The sequence below is a fragment of the Pholis gunnellus genome (assembly GCF_910591455.1).
Source record: "Pholis gunnellus genome assembly, chromosome: 17".
Lineage (NCBI taxonomy): Eukaryota > Metazoa > Chordata > Actinopteri > Perciformes > Pholidae > Pholis > Pholis gunnellus.
The window spans coordinates 4,816,596-4,838,060 of NC_136544.1; the positions used below are offsets into that span (position 1 = coordinate 4,816,596).

Below are 21,465 nucleotides of genomic sequence, written 5' to 3' on the forward strand. Positions count from 1 at the left end.
GGGGCTTTGTTCAGAGACCGTGCCTGAGGAGCTTTACCAAACATGGTCACATAACAGACTCAATGAAAATGTCCTCCTGCTCACCTCGGCCACACATTCGTGGTTGTTGTAGGCTGACCGTTCGACTTCACTCACCCACGAGGGGGGTGGACATCATCACCCGCGCGTGGTGTAGACACAGATAAACACACCTGCGTGTTACAAAAACACACACACCGTCTGTCATCACCCGATTCGGTCACTTCGTCGGATTACCAAACGCACGCAGAGAAGCACGTGAGGTGCGCACACATCCGTGTTTCCGCCGTTCTCGTTGTGTGGCTGATTCTGCGATAAAGAAAGAAAGAGAGAGAGAGAGAGAGCCACAGTCTCCTTCTGGGGTTTACCTTCCCTCAACTGTGTTTGTGAGGCGTTTTAACGTCATTATTCATGTCTGTAAATGTCAAGTATCTTCTCCGTTTTTTTTCGCGTTTGGTTTGCTCCACGTGAGTCGCTACATTGAGCAAGTTGTAGTTATGTAAAAAATAAATAAATAGATTTGAGGGATATTCCTATTTCAGGAGGAATTTATACTGAAGACTGTTCCCAGACTTAGGGGAAACAAAAACATACCGAAAAATCCACATTCCAGACTTTTGGAGAGGCAATAAACGGAGCCGATTTTACAAGGTACTTAAAGCCTCAGCCAGAGTCGATCGTAAGGACTTTTAATAAACCAGTTTGTTAACAAGCAGCACCTAACTGTTACCAGATTCCTCGCCAAAGATGTCACAAGCCCGCGAGTGAGGGCCGAGATTCAAACGCGTGACAAACACAACTGAAAGCGTGTAAAGTTTCTGTTTCGTGCTGCATTACGAGTCCTCTGGTACTAACTAGAAAGGCCTAAATTGTCTGAAGGAAATTTAAATGTGCTGAAAAAAATTAAACAGGAGTTCAAATGCAAAGTGCTAAAAGTTTAAGTGTAAGCGCTGAATGAAGTGGAAGTGGAAGAGCTGAAACATTTTGAAGCTTCAGTTGAAGTTCAAGGACTGAAAAAAGTTTAAATGTTGGTCGAAGCATAAGCGATAAACTGATGGGAAGTGTGAGCTATGGATGTCCTGAGAGGAATCGGTGTCGATGCAAATGTATAAACAAAAAAAAAAGTGATGTCAATTGAAGTGGAAGTATGACAGCAGTTGAAAGAAGCTGTGTGAGCAGTGAACGTTTTGGCTAGAAGAGTTCAACCCTTTGGTGAAAAGCAGTTGACATTAAATTGTCAGTTGACGTGTAAGAGATGAATGCAGAAAAAATATCAAGGGATAATATATTAATAGTGTCACCAGTGAAAGCAGCTAAGGTAAAAGATAAAAGCTGAAGAGTTAAGTATGACTGCGGTTGATGTGTGAATGAAACCTAGTCGAAGTTTCAGTTGACGTAAATCGTGCATGCACAAAGGGTGTTATTCGAGGCAAAGAAGTTTAATTTCAACCAACCTTTTGTTGAAAGGCACAGACCTGAGACCTGAAAGGGTTTGAAGCGTCTTTTGAAGTATCGAACAGAGGAAATAGTGTTTGTTGACGTATAAGTTACATTACAGTCATTTAGCACTTTTTTCAGACATGGATCCGGGGAGCGAACCGCCGATTCTCTGATTGAAGGACGGCCCTGCTCTCCACTTAACTACGGTCGCCCTAAGTGGTGAAAGCAGTTAAAGAGTAAAAGATTGGTACCTTTTTAAATGTCAGTCGACATGAAAGCGTCAAAGTGGATTCCTAAACTGAACAAGTCAGTTCAAGTCTCACATTGACACGTAACGGGTGAAAGTAGTTGAAGTGTCAGCCCGGCGTCACATTTTTTTCTAGATTTATTTTTTGTAAACAGAACTTGTCTTGAAATTTCATCTTCATGGAGTTTAAAGAAAGCATTCAACCATTTTGGAGTATGTTGAGGAAGTTGAAGGACAGAAAGTGTAATCATGATAATTAAAGTCTAAATATGAGCATGTATCGCTGAAGGCGAGCACACTAACTGGACTTTGTGACTGAGCCGAGTTGCCGCTTGTGGTTTTATCGGCCAAATCCAGGTTTGTTTGATGCTTCCTGTCCTACTGTAGCGTCAGGTTGGAATTACGATGCTGTGAACTCAGCCTTCATGACTCCCCCTGAGCTGCGCAGGATCATGAGGCCTTCTACCATAAATAGCCAGACAGAGTCAGAGAGGGGAGAGGGGTCGGTGGGTGGAGGAGAGAGGGGGGGGGCGGCTTACTGTAGAAATGCTCTTCTGAGTTTCTCAAACGGCACTAATCTCCCTCCCCATCTCCTCCCCCCTTCTACCCTGTCTGTGTTTTTGCATCTTACTTCCTAAAAAGTTTCGGTCCTTAATAAAACTCTGTCTGCAGCTCGTCAAATTTCATGACTCATGATTCATCCTCAACCTCAAGCCTCCGTAACACCACACGTCTCTTTATTCAACCAGTCCTGTCCCATTATCGTCCTATTAGAAATAAGAAATCAAACGGTTAAACTGCTCCTTTTGTTTGCGTTGCTGGATTGATTACAGGTCGTGCCATCCGAACTAAGCTCTCCAAAAACGTGCTCTCATAAAACACAGACGGCTATCTAAAGTAACGGTATTGTAAATACACAGCACATTATCACAGGCTTTCTCCCTCCAGTTGATAAATACAAAATTGGACACATTTACTATCTTTTCCCTAAACGAGGCCCCTTTACTCATCGGCTACCATCCGCATGACGTTTTGCAACACAATGAATGTATCCAGAGGTAGCCTAATGGCCAAGTGTCAGATTAACTTTGAGCCAACATAAACAGCAAAGCCCACCGCAGCAGTAAATATCTGACTGTAGTCTCTTATTTTTAGTGCGAGGGATTTCTCTTTCACAAGACGTTACATCTCTATCCCTCACATGGTCCACTCAGGCCCCTCCCTTCTCCCATCATGCCCAAATAAAGTGTCCAAATTCCATGTGTGTGCTTCTTCTTCTCCTCTCAGTGAAATGTTTACAAGACCCTCGCCTGATGTGTGTGTGTGTGTGTGTGTGTGTGAGTGAGAGAGAGAGGGAGGGAATGCGACTGTGCATAGACGAGCATGACTTTGAATTTTTTTGTGTGCAGAATTTTATATTCCGACAGGCTGTTTATGGTAATCCGCTGTGCTTTGATAAAATACGTCAATCTTGGTTCATTATTAAATACAAAAATGAAACGTTTTACTATATTGCAATGGTATGAGAACGGGAGATTAACCAGTTTACGAGGTCTGTTACGATGCTGCTGCATTTCTTTTTAATTGCACTTTAACTTGATTATTAGCAGGTTATTGGTGCGCTGAGCTCATCAGGGCCATAAAAGACTGAGGTCATGTGTCTAAAATCCCAACTGTGCCAACAGCATCAACGTAAGAGCATCTTTTCTAATGTTCTTCATCAGTTTGACCTTTCAGTTATACTCCCTTTCAACAAGCCTTCTCCACACTTCCAGGAGATCATTCTGGTGGAGAAACACTCAATTTATTTATTATATTTAATATTTTTTATTAATCTCAGGATTTTTTTTTCTCTTCAAATGTCAAGATATTTAGTCTAAACAATGTCTAAACACGCCTTCAAATCCCCGCCATGTGTAATTACAGAATATAAATTGACGCTTGGACTTCTGTCAGTGTTTACATACAAACTGAAACTCCAGCTCCAATGCACACACGCGCCTCTGGCCCTTCAGCTTCAACGGGAATTTAAATGGTTTTCAGGCAGGTGCAGTGGTGGCTGGCCCATAGAGGGCGCTAGGGCACGGACCCCCTTGAGCCACAGCAAATAAATAATAATAATATATAATAATTATTATTATATCATAATAATATATTTATTGTATAATAAATTATACAAATTGTCAATATTTGTGGTTTTGAAATATGGAATCACCCAGTAATATGTGTAAAATATGATATCTGCGCAAAATATATGCTTTTCCTGCCCGACCTCTCCGCCTGTCTGCATGTCTCAGCAGCGCTGGGGTGCTGGAAGAACGGCCCACAGGAGGCGGGTCTATGTAGCAGTTCAGCCAATCGCTAAAATGTGTGACATACAATGTAGCCAATCAGCGGAGTCCAATACATTCAGCATGGAGCCACATTTGTACGGCCCGAGCTGCGCGTCACGTCAGGACTAGTCTCTACAGGGGAGCGCGAGCGCCAGCGCGAGCACTTCTCCTCCAAGAACCGTTTGAGAGGAGAAGTTTAGAGGAGAAAGAGCTGATCCCAGATCAGCCTGACCTCACAATCAGACAGCAGACTAGCGGGAAAGGGAAGCAGTACATGCGAAGCTTCTCTAGTAGCTGCACACCAGACAGGTTTGACGAGCTGGATGCAGTCATGCTAATAACAGTCATCAGCTGACATTTGAACCTCTGAGCACGCTTCAACTTCATTCAGAAAATGTAGCCTTTTCTTGTTTTCGTTTTTCTTGCCTTATTCGTTTGTAAATGTAACTGTCCATGTTTACTTCCTATAAATTCTATCTCACAGTGCCAGTATATACAGCATATCTGATGGAGATATATATATATACTACTCACATTTAAAGATATTTGATCCATAAAAATCAGTCTTCAAATGCGTAATTACAAAATATCCACTTCCTCTCCAGAGATTTAAGCCCCCTAAAGTCCCAGAAACATGAAGGCGTGCATGGCCTCGGTGTTCTCGCTGGTAGCTACACCCTTGGAGCTCATCCTGCTGTTTTCAGTTTTACTTCTCTCAGTACTCAACCTATTGGTTCCTCAACACGAGGGATAAGATATCATGTATATTTGTTAGTATCCCGTTCGCAGATTCATCGATCCCGCTTCATGCTCCAAAGTGCATTTGATGCTCTCGGATCAATATTAATAAAGTACTGGACTCCTGAAACTGAAGTTGGACTTTTCCATATTTCCTGCAGGTAACATTGAGGTGATGTCTGTTTTTTTTTTTTTAATTCTTGAGTCACATAGCTATCCAAGAGGACAGTGAAACATCACAGCAGCAGTGTGCTACATCGCGTTGGGGGTCAATGAAAGTCACTCATGCAGACCGTCATTATTTTCTGCTGCCTGAGTGTACGAGTCCTCCACTGACCGACTGAAGCCCGTTGCATTGTCACTGGGTAACAGTGTGTGTCCAGTAGTCTTTCATTGTCTATCGCCGCCAGTGCAGCCACATATGGGTCCCTCTGTCATCCATCCCGGGCCTTTCTGGAGTGTTCCTCTCCAGCATGCCGGCCATGTGTCTGGAAGTGACACACACACACACACACACACACAAATAGTGAAAGCAGGGGTTGAATCATGCTGTCATTAGAGCCCCCCCCCGACACTCCACTCCACAGACCCCCTGAATCTGCTGCATTCCTTTCCTTGTCATCCGCCTGCCTGGGGAGAGGGAAGCAACGCACTGAAGTAAAACAGGAAAACCACCTCATTGCTCCCAGAGTTACATCAGGCGCTCCACAGTAGCTTCCACGCACAGTCAAACGAATGTGAAATATGCTGCGTCAGTCCCACAGGAGTGTATATACAGTATATATATATATATATATATATATATATATATAGATAAAATGAAAAACAATATGGGATTTAAGTTGAAAATTCAGAAAACTATCTTCCTGCGGTTAGACACCTCAGACGTCCCATGCTGGTGCTCACCTCTCTTTAACATCATCGTGACATCATTGTGACATCATCCTCCTCCAGTTTCCTGTTTTCATGTAAATGTTTTATTTCTGTTTATTTCTTTCATTTTTTTAATCTTTTCCCCACTCATGTCCTCCACCCTGAATATCAGCTTCTTCCCTCAGGCAGACGCTTCAGAGTCCCCAAGTGCAGGCTCAACCGCTTTAAGAACTCCTTTGTCCCCTTGTCCATCAAAGCCCTAAATGGCAAGCTAGCCAGAGCTTAACCCCTGTAACACAGATTTTTTTCTTAAATTCATTTTTGTATTTTTATTATCTTAACTATACACTACAGGTGTGAAATGTATTTGTTGCCTGGTGGTAGTCTTTTGCATGTACAGTAGGTACTGTGTGTGCGGGTATGTGGACTGCCGACAGTCTGTGTATGTAATGTATGTATGCAATATGTTACTTGTATTGTTTTAACAGCAGACACTGTATGTATGTTTCCAAGACAAATTTCCTTCGGGACAATAAAGTCTATCTTATCTTATCTTCATTTTTAACTGAGAGCCATTCACATGAATTTGTCAAGATTCTCTCTATGGTAATAACAAATGCAGTGCCTTAATTGTGAGTTTTAAATGATGAATTATCAATAAAGAGACAACATTATCCATGTGAAACCAAAGCGTGTGTGGGCACCACGGTGCTTGGCTAATGAATTGTGAAATTACACATGAAAGATACTGAGTGATAATCTGTAGTATGGAACATGGATTTAGCAGCTGTTGTAGAGCTTTCGACCATATCCCACATTATTCCCCGGCAGACGGAGGATGCCCAGTTGTTGTGGAACTGTAGATGTTGAAATTTCCATTTGGACCATTTCGTCCACGTTGGCTTAAAGGTGGGGATTAAAAACGATCATTTGATACGATCGAAAGCTCCAAAACAGCTTTTAAACGGACCTTGTGGTCAGATCGTGTGATTGCTGCCGCCGCTGTTTCCAAGGCCCACAAAGAAGTTACGACATGGACGAGAAGTCCCCGTAGTTCTCGGAGGAGTCGAAATTTGAATCTACGATTTCCATGATGACATGAGCAACTCTATCTGCTGAGGAAGAACGTGTGGTGGAAATCAAAAGTTTGTCAACAATCTAACCTTGTAACTCCACAAAACGTGACCCGTCTCTCAGAGTTGATATGAAAGCTGAAATGTTAAAAGCAATCTTAAATTAAACATTGAAAAAAGTTCTCTGCATTTAACCCATCCCCATATAGGGAGCAGTGGGCTGCTCTTGAGAAGCACCCGGGAAGCAGTTAGGGGTTCAGTGTCTTGCTCGGGGACACCTCGCCACAGGACATGTGGTAGCCAAGGATCGAACCGGCAACCTTGCGGTTACTGGACGACCCTCTCTACCCCCAAAATGCAACAGTAGTATATTTCAGACACGCACAGTTCAAAAATGACCCAATGTAAATCTTAGCTTTTAGGATAACTTAACACAAATATATGGTCAAAAATATATATATTTGTAGCCAGACTAGTGGCTAAAGGCTGTATGTTGGATGATAACAGTCGAACACTTTGGTCCTGACTGAAGTATCTCAACAACTATTGGATGGATTGCCGTTTGGTACAGACATGTCATGGTCCCCAGAGGATCAAGCGTATTGACTGACAATACGTCGCGTGTGCTGAACACTCGGCTATACCATGGTGCTCTGAGTTTTCCTTTTTTTGCAAAACCAGCAGCTCAAGGTGTTAATTATGCAATACAATGGCTCGACATCTACCAGCGGGATTGTGTTGTACAGACGTGGTTCATGGTTTCCAGATGATGAATCTGAATGACTTTAGTGATCTCCTCTCATCTCGTGCCACAATAAGGTTTTTGGTGTTAAGTGAAATATTTTGACAAAGTTATTTAATTGAAATTGAATTGAAATTTACCGCAGGTATCCAAGGTCCCCAGAGGATAAATTCAACTGAACTTTTCATCTTGTCCCATCATCAGGTCAAACTTTTGTTAATGACCAAAAAAAAATCCTATCAACCTCATTAAGCTCAAAGCACTGCTGTGCCAAAGTGTAGCCTTTCGGTAATGATTATTATTGTTGTAACTATTGTTACACCCATTATTATAATTTGGCCCAAGCAATAGTATTTTTAAATGCTGTTTTATTTTTTTTTAAACATATTTTATATAATTGTAATATTTCTAGTTGTACTCTTAGGTTTATTGTAATATTTAATTGATCACAGAATATATTGTATAGTAACATCAAACGGGGAACTTGTTTGTTATTGACAGTGAAACGCGTTTCGAGGCCATGACCGAGATCCAGCTGAACATATCAATGACATCACTTTAGCAAAGTGCATCTGAACCCCGGTGAAAAGCATCCCCGACCGGCCCGAGTGAAGATGGAAAAACTGACACTGATTAAATCTAATACCCGGGCGGTGACATCACATCCCACACACCCCCTCGCTCCCCCGCCCGTCAGAGAAAAAGAGAAGGCTGCGTCCGGATTGGACCGGGGGCCCGGGCCAATCAGAGAGCGCACACATGGGAAGAGTTTAAAAAAGATTCAGAAAAGTGTCGGAAAGTTATCTCTTAAAAGCCTCACGAGCAGGTCCCATTGCACTCGCCGCGGGGAACACTTATTATTATTTTTTTTATTTTTGAAATAAATAAAGATACCCACGGACTTGTGTACACCACCACCGCCTCGGACAGAGAGTTGTAAACCCGCTTCTCCATTTTTAAAGCGCCTCCTCGGCTCCACTGTAAATACACGAGACTAACAGGATGACAACACACTTCAGGAGCGGACCTGCCTTCGGTCTCTCTGCCGAGGTCAAGAGTAAGGTAGGTTCACTTCCATTTCACATTTTCTATGACGTGTAATATTATTTTTGTACCGAATATAGACGCGTTGCAGCTGGAGCGTCGAGTCCCCCCAAGTAACGTTGAGGTCAAGGGTCAACGATGACGCACACACTCATTTGTTTTAACTTGTTCCTAAATTATTACGAAATTAAAGATGAAGGTGGGCAGGTGGCAAGTTGCTAGGACACACTGAAGTCCTTATATGGAGGTGGTGTGATGAAAGCTTCGGTGTGTGCTAGTTCATGTTGGCTCGTGCCTCTTTAGCTTAACGGGTTAGAAAGGACATGAAAGCATGCTGAGTGGTTGTAACTGTTACCCTTAAATCAGATATTAAAAATGGCTTGTGATGTATTTCTCCCCTCATTCCAGTGTGCTTGGCTCCAAACACTTTGATAGTAGCTCACACAGTGAGGGGAGCGATTGTTTTGGAGCTGAAAGTGAGTCTCGGTGGCCAAATCATTTGTGTGATTATGGCAGACTTGTACTGCACGAGCTCTGTGTTTGTTAATGATTTAAAGGGACATAATGTTGGCTTATATGAGTGAATGAATAATAATGTGAGTGAGTGACATGGGGTCAAGACGCGCTCAGATATTCCTTTTACTCAAGAAAATGTAGTTGTACCACAATGTCAAAATACTAGTAAAAGGCCTGCGTCCAAAATGTTACTTCAAGAAAACTGGAGAAATATTGCTCAGGTCCGTGTTAAATTGCTGTATATTATAATGTTAGATTATTATCTTTTGATGAATGAAGATGTTCTTCATTCTTCATGTATATTCGGGAGTCCAATTGGAGCTAATTTAAACTGTATAATGCGTCGAATAATATGTTCATACGTTAAGTATCAATCCGTAAAGTACTACAGTGAAGTACAGTGTGTCCCTCTGAATCGCAGTGACCTGGCATCAATAGAAGTACCTCAGATTTGGACTTGATGACTTGATTAATAAATACTTTATAGTTGCATCCCATCCCTGCATGGTGTCGTGCCAGCCGTATATTTCCCAGCATTCACGCTGTCGCCGTCCTGACAGGAAGTGTCAATACAGCCATTGTCAACATAATGCAGTGATTTCTCTGTGTCGTGACAGCAGTGACTCTGTGCAGTGAGATGAGTCAGAGCTGCCGACAGCCTGCTCAGGATGAGAAAGGTCAGCGTTCCAACTCCCAGATCATCATCATCATCATCACCACCATCATTGTTATTGTTATTGTCCTGGAGGGATGTCGTCTCTTCCCTGCATAGTGCCGTCTCTCATCGGGGCTTTCAGTCCCCCCCCACACACACACACACACACACACATGGCGGTGCACTGCACTCTGTGAAGCCCACATTCCTGTCATTACTGCCATTCAGCACTCAGCGGGCTCTCCGTCCCAATTGGTGTTTTTTTGCCGCCGGTGCGTGGCTGTTTTGCTGCCTTTTTTCCCCCCCACAAGTCGATTATACACACAAGGGCAAGAGGAAGAAGCATTTCCTGTAAGAGTAGGCGAGGGAATTAAATGTTTCGTTTGAGCCTTCGTGGGTTCATTCAGGGATGGTAATTTCCATCAGCGTGACATTAGAGACGACGCAGCAGAAAAGACTTGACGGGTACGTCGGCGTGATCTAATGGCCTTTTAAGGACCGACCGGGTTCTGCACTTGGAGATGGAGAAAGTGTCCCTTCTCTAAACAGTTTACATCGCAGTCTGGAATGACAAAACACTGCCCTGACAGAACGCAGGTGCACAGGGGATGGAAGGCGCAGACGAAGCCGTGTCAGCGGCTCGCACAGTGGATCCACTACGTAGCGGAGACGCGATGTCAGACTGTGTCTTTGTTTGAGTATGAAGGGATTTCTGTTTATCGGTTTTAAACAGCCAGACCGGTAGATAATATATTTACCCTCTACTCTGCGGTGGACCCCACATGGTAATATGCAGTAGTTCAAATGGCCCCCTGAGACTCAGCATAGGCTGTGTGGACCGGCTATGTAACCTCTAAAAGTTAAAAATGAATTAATAATCCACCATTACTCAGTGCACTCAGGTGTTTTGCTGCTACAGCCATAGTCTGGTGTGACCAGTGACGCCAATGAAGTGCTGTTACTTGCATTCTCTCTAATGACCAGCAGGGGGCGACTCCTCTGGTTGCAAAAAGACGTCTGATTGTATAGAAGTCTATGAGAAAATGACTCTACTTCTCTCTTGATTTATTCCCTCAGTAAACATTGTAAACATGAGTTTATGGTCTCAATCTCTAGTTCCAAGTCTTCTTCAATACAGCATGCTGTTGCCTATGCTTTAGGGCGGGGCTACCTTGTGATTGACAGGTCTACCAGAGCCGTAAACGGCGTCTCTCCCATCACTCCTCCTCAGTCCAAATATGGTCACTTCTGTTCACAAGTTGCAAAAAAAGCCAAGATGGCGACGACCAAATCGCTGAACTCAAGGCCACAAACCAACGAGTGACGTCACCATGTCTACGTCCTCTTCTTTTAGACAGTCTGTGGGTGTGACCAGCGGTCTATGGTGGCTAATGCTAGCTAATCTCTGCTATCTTTAGATATGCCTGTGTAAGTGACATTGCATGACATCACTGAGGGAAATCACTGACTTTATGAGTATTCTCTTACTTTCTCTACTGTTACACAGACAAATCTGTGCAAAGAACCTTGTTAGTAAGCAAACTCTCGGTCAGAGACGAGTAGCTTTCTTGTGCTACTGTCACACTTTGTTTACGCAAAAAAGTGTCATAGTTTTGTTTTAGGTCGGAGTAACGTTAAAAAGTGTTTGTCTTAGTGTTGAGTTTCGCTCACAAAAACGACCCCTTTTCTTCCATACCTCACTCAAAGAATTATAGATAATGCAACGGTTTATGAAGCCAAACCTTTCACATGTGAAATGTCGTCTACACACAAACGGATGCACAATAACTTCGTATAATTAGAATACAGTCAAAAATCTGCAGAATTTTGACTTGAAGAAGGAAAGAATTGCTTGAAAGAGCGAATAAACAAGGTCATGACTTCAGTGCAGACTTAAGATTGAACAAATACACAAGTACTGTACTGAAGTACAATTTTGAGGTACTCAAACACTTTATTGAGGATTTCCGTTTGATACTTCTTGATATTTCTACACTATGAATGAATATGGCTTTTTTAATCTCAGAATCCAACAACAACAACAACAACAACAACAACAACACCGCGGTTAATTCCAGCTGAGGACCTGTCGATCCCTTCCTGTCTCTCTATCAGACCTGGGTTTGTTTGAGCACTCGACTTGCTGTAAAAGGGCAGATTGTGGAAAACCTAGTGGGAGAGAGGGAGAGAGAGGGGGAGAGAGAGGGAGAAATATGAGCCGGGCTGATCGGGGGAGACAAGTCGGTCAGAGGGAGAGGGAGGAGTGTTTTTCGGGGGGGAAACTGTTCCTCCCAAGTTTGGTGTGATGGCCTGGAAGCTCCGCGATCCCTGCTGCTTTAGAAATACTTGTTTGTGTTGGCTGCCGATCCCAGACTGTGAAGACTTATCGGCAGAACATTCAGGAGAAGGGGACAAGGGTGTGTGTGTGTGTGTGTGTGTGTGTGTGCTTGCAGTGCTCAAGCAGCCTTGAAACCCCATGCCAGAATTCAAAGTATTAGGGGGCAACACGTTTGTGCCAATAAGGAAATGCATGGAGAGAAGAGAGAGCGGCCGGCGCGTTTCTCCATGCAGGAATGTCCACGGGGCTTTTGAATCCCCCCCCCCCCTGTTCCTTTAGTACGCTTCATCTCAAGGTATTTCTTTATTATACAGTAAGACTTTCAAAGATGGCACAGATTAGGATTGTGCCGTCTCTTATGAGAAAAGTGTGTGAAACCAAGCCCGGGGTTATTTTTAGTTCCCGAAAACCTGGCCATGAAATATGTGTTGTATTAAACTGAAGTATAGCTTTCAGTGTGCGTGTATCTTTTGTTCTCTACCTTCTACTACTATTGCACCACCCCTCCATAGAATTTCACCGTATTTTCCCCAATCATTATGAAAAGGGTAACGACATATTTTATGTGTATATTTGTGTATATTTTCTGGAAATAACTAATTGATTTGTTACCAGTTATAGGGGAAATTAAACAATTTCCAATTGGTTAATTATTTAATTCCAATTAACTGCTACCTGTAAGTCTTTTTGTGTGTGTACCGGAGAACAAAATATAGACTAATTAATAAATATTTACTTTTGTTTTAATAGAGCTTTTTAGTAGATTCCTGCTGTATGTTTCCCTATATTTGAGGATGAATTTCATAGTTCTTTCTTTTCAGGACATTTTTGAAAATTACACGGAAATGATAAACAGTTTTGTAAAAGAAATTGTTACCGTTTAATTAAAAACATGCCACGTTTCAAAGATGGAATGGAAAGGATCTTCCACTGGACAATATTTGACACGGTTCGATGCCCACATTGATACTTTTTATTCTTCCGCAAGAGTTAAAAGTGGCGAATCCTGCATCATCCTTTTATTCTTTTTTTTAATTCATCGGTTTTCTGTTGCTCAAGAAGTTCGCTAGGGCGACTACAAGGTCATGGAGAGTCCGATCGGCTGAAGTCAGCTGTCGTTTTGAAACAAAACTGAACATAAAACACAAAAGTTCAACCTCATGTTTGACCTCTGACCCCCCCCTCCCCCAGCTTGCAGGGAAGTACGACCACCAGAAGGAAGAGGAGCTGAGGCTGTGGATTGAGGATGTGACGGGCAAGAGGATAGGGGACGGCTTCATGGAGAGTCTGAAGGACGGGGTCCTGTTGTGCGAGTGAGTGAATGGAAACAATGAGAAGGATGCTTGTAGCACCGGAACATTAAATCAACCTTTTTAATAATACTGATACTATTATTATTATTATTATTATTATTATTATTATTATTATTATTATTAGAGGTTGCTTCTTAAAAATGTAACTTCCTTGAACTTTGTGTCTCTTTCTTTGTAGACTCATTAATGTGCTCCATCCGGGTTCTGTGAGGAAGGTCAGCAGCTCCACTCAAAACTGGCACCAGGTAATGCATCAGCTCTATGGGAGGAAAACAAAAGAAGCTGTTTTTGTTCTGTGAGTCTCAAAGTCCGAGTCCTTCTCCAGAACATGTGGAACTTAGTTAAACTAGCCGCAGTATCAAATGATGCAAATCTCAACTAAAAACAAGCTCTCCAAAAATTCCCCCTGTGATATTAACACTTGATAATGAACAAAGGAAAGCACACATAGTCAGACAGAGTCAATAATCCTAAGGTGCAACGCACAAATGGGGGGGGGGGGGGAAAGGTAGCCTGGCTCTGTCCAAGCTAAGCTAACCGGCTCATATTTACCATACGGATGTGAAATTGGAATTGATTTTCTCTATCCAACTCTGTACGAGAAAGCAAATAGAAATATTTCCCTCAATGTCAAACTATTCAGTCGACCAATTTCAGTCCCGATACAGATCTCCATACCTCGGCCGATACCAACGTTTAATTAACAAGCTGCGTGCCTCATTTTGTGGAAGCGACTGGGATCATTCTTTTCTGTGTAAGGCAACACCAGGCTTGACGTAAACATTGCTTTTTCCTTACTTTGTAAAACAAAATGTAACTAATAAATCCACAGATAAAGATGTACCGAACGGTGTCCCGTACCAGATCCGGCTATTTGAGTCGGTATCGGGCAGATATTCGGTATCGGTATCGGTGCAGCTCCGCTCAGGACTTTACGTCAGATGTCAAAATAGACGCTCTTCTCAACTCGCTCCGTTCTTTTCTTTTTCCTCCAGCTGGAAAACATAGGGAACTTTGTCCGCGCGATCACAGCGTACGGCCTGAGGCCAGATGACATCTTCGAGGCCAATGATCTGTTTGAAAATGTCAACCACACTCAGGTCCAGAGCACGCTCATCGCTCTGGCTGGAATGGTGAGGACACACTCACACACACACACTCACACTCTCCATCTGTTGTAGGAGAGACTGATGTTGGTGCTTTACTCACAATCTGAACGTTACTGAATGGGAGAATTGGGTGCAATCAACAAACACGAGAGTAATTGTTTTCTAATTTATAGCCTAAAAAAACCCATGAGTATTAACAATGATGCACAGAAGTATATCCTGATAATCACATACATGTTGCAGCCACCAGCCTACCTGTGTGAGTGCTTTGTGCTGCGTACACTAGGACTACAATATGGCCACGGCAGAATAATAATAAAAACAATATGGGTACGAAGAATGCACTCTTATTACCACTGTTTTCCCTTCCGTCTCTGCCACCTCTCTCTCTCTCTCTCTTTCTCTTTCTCTCTCAGGCCAAGTCCAAAGGTTTCCACTCCAAGTACGACTTGGGAGTGAAGTACGCCGAGAAGCAGCAGCGGCGCTTCGCTCCGGAGAAGCTCAAGGAGGGACGCAACATCATCGGCCTGCAGGTCAGCGCGGCGGAAATGATAAATGAACCTGGAATCCACTACTTTTTACGACCACGCTTTCTCACGGGGTTGTAGGCGCACGTGTGTCCAGAGATGCTCTGCTGGCCAAGTGGGTTCGTATTGTACCCGCTGCTGGACTTCGTGCTGAATATATCTTCACAGAATTGAGTCTTCTCTTACCCGCCCTGCATGTGGAACAATAACACTCATGGGAAGTTTTGCCACAAAAAGGCACATGGGAGTTGAGCCTGGAATATTACAGTTACACAAAAACATTGAGGATTAAAGATGGTAACATAAAAACACATAACAGCCGAGGAATACAAGAGGAAACTGTATTACAGCGCTGGTTTATTCATAAACTGTCACTTTTCATTTTGTTATTGAAGCTTTTTTGACAAAAACGAGTGAATGGACTATTTGACAATGACCTCATCTCGTGAGCCTGGAAGACGTTCAAATCAGGGAGTGAAGAATATAAAATACATGCCCAGAAATATGTGGTACGTGATTTGTTACAGCAAAGTGCCGTCCCATTCGTATTTACACCATTTCAATCCCTCGCAGTCTCTCACACTCAACCGTTTACCATGTGACGTCAGAAGAGTCCCTGAAGGGGGTTCAAGGTTTAAGGGGGGGGGGGGGGGGGGGGGGGCGGGACGTTGGGTTGGGGCCTAAACATTGTGCGTCTGCAGCTCTGTAACTCGCTGCGTTTCGCTCCGTCTCCAGATGGGCACCAACCAGTTCGCCAGCCAGAAGGGCATGACCTCCTACGGCACACGGCGCCACCTGTATGACTCCAAGATGGCCATGGACACCCCCTTTGGACCAATCTACCATCAGCCTACAGATGGGCACCAACAAGGGAGCCAGCCAGGTGAGTTGATGTTAAAGGGCGAGGCTTCTGTTATTCTATACTTTGTTGTTGTCAACACATCCCATAAAAACAACACCTGGACGCACGCTGTGGTGCGATTGGGAGTGCAAGCAAAGTGTAATTAGCAGAGATGAGTCTAAATGATAATTCAAAGGGCACAAAAAAGGCAAAGATCCCTCTGAGCCACCGTTGAATGAGAATAGAAGAAATCAGCAGTCATTGGTAAAAGAAACTGGAAGCTTAACATCAACATGTGCGGCTTTAAATAAGAACCGGTTCCTGTTTTAGTGTCTAATGCACAATAATTTATCTTACAACAAGCCGGAATATTAGCAGGTGTGTAGCTTTAGCAAAGCTCTTCTTCAAACTTCACAATAGCAATAGAAGGTCAGCTGATCAAATCCCAGTTTAAACCTCTTCCATCTAACCACTGAGTAGAGTGCAGAGGGCTTCCCAAAAATATTTAGTCCAGTCGCACCGTTGGGGTTTAAATAGCTTTTCTGGACTGGAAAGCAAATTAAAAAATCCCCCTGTCATGCAACACTGTAGGGACATCGACTCAGTGGAAGTTTGAATCATTGGATTCTCCTTCTTTTGAGGCCCAAACTATTTCAAATGCAGATAATACATATGTTATCTGAATTATACTTTTTTTATTTTACATCTGTTAAAAATATTAAGAAGAAAAACACCAATATAACAGAATTATGAACGGTAATGTATACGTTCCCCCCCCCCCCCCCGCAGGCCGGCATGACAGCCCCGGGGACCAGGAGGCTTATCTTCGACAAGAAGCTGGATCTGGAGAACTGTGACACCACCACCATCTCCCTGCAGATGGGCACCAACAAAGTGGCCTCGCAGCAGGGCATGACCACCTACGGGCTGCCCCGCCAGGTCTACGACAACAAGTACTGCACCAACCCCACCGAGGACCACTACGACAACGGGAGCGAGGCGGAGTTCGACGGCTACCAGTACTCTGACTAAGACAACCACAGCCCCCCCCCCCCCCCCCCCCCCCCCCCCCGCCCCTCCCCCACTCCCTCCTCTTTGCTTAACTTCAGACAACCAACCACAGCTGTCTTTGTGACGACCAAACCTACCTGACTGTTATTTTTAACGCCGACCGACGTCGTCTTCGTTCCACGTCTTCTTTCTAAACGTACTTTTACTCTTAGGAATGTATTGTTCGTCTTTCCGTGAGTAAAGGGAAACATAGTGTTTGCGCTGACCTTACGTCAAAGATTTCATGCAGCGGCCAACCTCCGTATCACGTTGCTCTGATGGATTTTGTTCCCGCTAGAAATACCCAAGCAACACTCTGATTTAATGACCTTTGCTATTCATAGATTTGTTTTTTTGCTACAGTCTTTTATACTTTCATTGTAATTGGAGATTTTTTTTTTTTTTAACTGTCGACACCCCTCGCCTCACCTCCCTACCCTTCCAATCCAGTTTGAGCACTGACGAAGCAGAATTTAAAGAAAACAAGTGACGTTGGTGCTATTGAACTTTTTTGACCCATCCGGAACCGGGAGTCCACCTCGGGACGACACGGAAAGCTCCTGCGGTTTCCCACAGACTGAGCCGAGGGCCGGCGATGCGGGAGGACTCGTAGCTTTGTGCGGACATCGCTTTGTTTTGAGAGCACCCGCGCTGTCATGTTCACGAGCCTGCACATACGACCCACCGCGCCATTTTTTATTTTTTTTTATGGGGCTAATTTATATGGCTTTGTTGCGCATGGGCACCTTTTTAAAGGAGGTTTTGAGGGGAAATAAATAGATGCTTTTTGATAAAGTACAAGAGCAAGTAGGTAGGTGTTGTGATATATATAGTTTGAAGTTAGGGTAAACTTAGTCACCAGTAGTCTTTGTCCTGTTGTTTCTTTGGCTTTTGTGCCGCTCACCTTGTGCCTCGCTAGTAAGCAGTGGTGGAGTTTAACGAAGTACTTCTGCTAAGTACAAATTTTAGGTACTTTGAGTATTTCTATTTGAAATGGACTCGGATGATTATTTTGTACTTTTTAATCCACTGCACTTATTTGTCAGTTATAGTAACTTTACAAGATAAAATTTGACAAATGAGGTTATAATAATAATAATAATAATGTAATAAGTAGAATAACACTCACTGGGGCCATTTTTCTGCACTGAGTATTTTTAAGGTACTTTTCCCTTCGTAACATCTCTAGGTCTGTACCCAACAGTTCCAAGCTTCATTCCTAGAGTTGACATTCGAATTCTAAATTAACATTCTTTTTTTCTAAGTCTATTCATTTTGTTTTAAGTCGGGTATTTCTGCACAGGCTCCACTAACATTATTAGAATTATACTATTTGTAGTGGTAGGATCATTTCCAGTCACTCCGGAGTTGAGTCCAAAAGTCAAGATGTATTGAAAAATAAGATGGTGGTAATTATTTACCAAATTCACACATTTATCCATCTAAATATTGGCCTTTAATTAATATTTGTCGCCGTTTAGCTTTCAATAACATTGCCGTTTGGCTCACCCGCTCGCTGCACACACTGACTAGTTCTGTTCATTGAAGGAAGGTGATTTAAGAAAAAAAAGGCCTAGAACTTAATCCTCTGAATCACGTTATTCAAACTGAGGATTTTGTTCAAGATTTTGTTTTTTTTAATTTAGGGTGATGACGTCATGAAATATGGCAGACATTCGAAAACCTCCAATAGAAGCTTCAAATGTAAAAAAACAACAAACATTCGGTGCAGCACTTTACATTTCAAATGCTGGAATTGTAACGGGGGTATTTTAACACTCATGGTATACTCAAGTAAAGTATCTGAGTACTTCATCCACCACTGATGTCAATATCAAAGTAGACCCTGGTGCCTGACCTACCTGATCATTGCTCAGTGAATCATGCCAAATATCCAGATGAGATTCTCGTTTTTGAAATGTTCTGCGTCATACTGTTGAAACCCACCGAATGCTCTGAATGTACTGTTAGCGGAGGGTTACGGGATTCATTAGAAAGCAGTAATGTGCATTTATAAAAGCTTCAGAGGAGTCTCGGGCACCTAGTCGAGTGCTTCACATCAAAACCTCAGCATTTCTTTGTGAAATCTTCGGATGTATCGGCTCCCAATTACTGTCAGAATTAGGTGTTAAATTAGCTTCATGTGTGTGTTCATGTGCTGAATGGGCCAATAGATTGGAGCTCTTGAATTGTTCAGCAACAAAGGCGTTGCAGCCACGATTGAGGATATGTAGCAGTGTGCCATCTAGTGGGGGAAAGCACTCGTACAAGCCATCAAACGTCGAAACATTCCCTTTTTTTTAAATTCAATCCAATGTAGTCTTTTAGTTCCCTTTGATATCCCGAATGTCAACAATGTTGAGTGAATGTATCGGAACATTTCACTTTGATGTGTTGGCTTTGTTTCAACATTGTTCAAACGTTACATCTTTGCTAACCTCTTGACCTTTTTTTGTTTTTATTTCTATACGCGTTCACTAAACATGACATTGTGCAATAAAAAAACACTTGAAAAAAATATGGTTCTGATTTATTTTTCTCATTACCTAAAAATACACGGTAGATGTGAAATACATACGTATTAGTAGTGAAATTACATGATTGTGATTTAAAAAAACAGAAAATGATAAAATCTAGCGGTACAAATATATGTGTGTGTGTGTGTGTGTGTATGTATATACACTGGTCCAACAAACAAAAGTTTCGACAGTTTAAACTAAAAAAATGAATCCAACAAAATGGTTCAGTGCAGTTCAGAGACGGGGTGAAAACTAGAAAAACTACTTCCACTAAAGTAACACACACTTTATCATCTACTGATTACAACGACCTAAAGACGAGACAATTGTGATTTTCATCAATAAACACAAAGAATAACGATGGAGGACATGGAATGTCAAACACTGATGGAAATTTCAGTCGGTTACATTTTCAATTTAAATTCTAAGACAATTTCGCCGGAATAAAAGACAAAACGCAATGATCTAATCATTCAAAAAACAACATTAAAGAAACTGAATTAAAAGGAAACGTTTACACTGAGGACTGTGACGGAGACAAAACAACATGGCAACTCTCTGGCCCAGCCAGAGGATCGTGGTGTGCTCGGCAAGCCACACTGTAGCAAAATCAAACTTGACAAGCATCGCATGCAAAAACACAACGCTGCTATAGTTTTGTGTAAGATTTTGCTACACTGTACTGGCGGAACAGGGCTGAATTTAATGGAGCAATCACAGGGGAGAAGTGTAAGTGAGTGAGGTTAGAGGGAAGAGGAGAGTCACAGGAAAACATGACTATTGATTGGCTGATTCACAGGCATCGATCCAATCGCTGTAAACATCCACCGGCTCAGACAGATCTGATGGGAACAGGGTTAAGGGGCATTCCAAAAAAAAACAACAAACCGCTCGCTCCACGGCTTTTAAAACCTGACTTTATACGTGATTTAATTCCACAAAACAATTGATGGAAAAAGGATACAGGTAATCGGAGTCTGGAACTCCTCCAAGCAAACACTGCACGATATAATTCCTGTGTTGCGGGTTCGTTCCCTGGAAAACAGTTATTAGTATGTTAGTGATGTGGCTCATGGTGCACATCTCTATTTCTGTCTGCGCTTTTATGTCTACTCACATTTTGACATCGCAGGATTTCTCGTGATTACAAAACGGGCACGTGAACTGGACGTCCAGGTTGCCAGTCATCTTTTTCTTTGGAGGTGGCTTCCTCTTTGACTTCCTGCGCCCCATTTGTAATGCTGTGTGGCTGCAAAAACAACAACAAAACTGTACAATAATACATTTATTGTTTGTTTTCATCAGCCACCAGATACTTTCACACTAGGTACAGTGTTGGTTCCATTGCTTTGCATCTACACTTCTAAACAGAACTATACACACGCAGCCATTATGATAAGACTAGTAATAGCTAGTTAAAAGACAATAACTCACACACCACTGTTAACCAGCAATGGCTGCTTACCTGGCTCATAAGCAGGTAACGTTAAAATCACTGGACCAAAACTAACAGTCCTGTGACTACATTTCACCTTTTCCTCGTGGATAATAACTCTGCCTCTAATATATACATAGTCAAATCTGATTTATGCTTTATTACGGTCACATTATCAGTCTACAGCTACAACCGCAGCCGAACAAATCAACTTACGTCAAACCGGATCAGAAAAACACTTGAGCTGAAGCGCCAATTAGCTACTGCTACAAGCTAGCAAGCTAACTCGCTAACAAATGCTACCTTGTGGGTAAAGACGTATGAGATAAAAAAATAAAATAAGCTTTTGATAAACGACTTTGAAGGTAAAACGTCAAACTGAAGTGCGTGTGTTATGGGTTGTGTTATTTCGCATGTGTTTAATGGTGTGACTGTCTTACCAGAGGGATGTCAGCAGCGGAGGATGCTCTGTGTATTCAACTTCATCCGGGTACTGCGCCTCTCTGGGTCCGCCACCGATTGGTTAGTTGGGAATTTGACCGGGTTGTGATTGGCTAAGAGGTAGGAGACTGACAGCGTTAAGTATCCAATAGCGGGTCTCTCCTTCTAAATTAACTCCCTCCTCTAGTGATGGTGCAAACGTGACATCCAAAC

The 21,465-nt window shown here is 42.7% G+C and overlaps 2 protein-coding genes across 2 annotated transcripts; one reads left to right on the plus strand and one right to left on the minus strand.

The window, feature by feature from the left end:
- Positions 1–8,399: 8,399 nt before the first annotated feature.
- Positions 8,400–16,840, plus strand: cnn1b (calponin 1, basic, smooth muscle, b). Its single transcript, XM_079176869.1, is given in 8 exon segments — positions 8,400–8,526; positions 13,209–13,330; positions 13,509–13,575; positions 14,326–14,463; positions 14,856–14,972; positions 15,702–15,788; positions 15,790–15,849; positions 16,597–16,840. Coding segments are annotated over 8 exon segments (894 nt in total). The 5' UTR covers positions 8,400–8,466; the 3' UTR covers position 16,840.
- Positions 16,841–19,380: 2,540 nt separating this feature from the next.
- Positions 19,381–21,289, minus strand: elof1 (elongation factor 1). Its single transcript, XM_079178142.1, has 4 exons — positions 21,252–21,289; positions 20,494–20,625; positions 20,341–20,411; positions 19,381–20,218 (listed from the first exon to the last, which is right to left on the minus strand). The coding sequence occupies exons 2-4, from the start codon at positions 20,607–20,609 to the stop codon at positions 20,154–20,156; spliced, it is 252 nt and encodes an 83-aa protein (XP_079034268.1). The 5' UTR covers positions 20,610–20,625; positions 21,252–21,289; the 3' UTR covers positions 19,381–20,153.
- Between the last annotated feature and the right edge of the window lie 176 nt (positions 21,290–21,465).

Excerpts from the sequence above, each read along its gene's own strand:
- elof1 (XM_079178142.1), bottom strand. The coding sequence starts at position 20,609 with ATGGGGCGCAGGAAGTCAAAGAGGAAGCCACCTCCAAAGAAAAAGATG. Across the intron at positions 20,412-20,493 it reads AAATCCTGCGATGTCAAAAT|GGAACGAACCCGCAACACAG; the intron begins GTGAGTAGACAT and ends ACTGTTTTCCAG. Across the intron at positions 20,219-20,340 it reads GTTCCAGACTCCGATTACCT|ATCTGTCTGAGCCGGTGGAT; the intron begins GTATCCTTTTTC and ends TGTTCCCATCAG.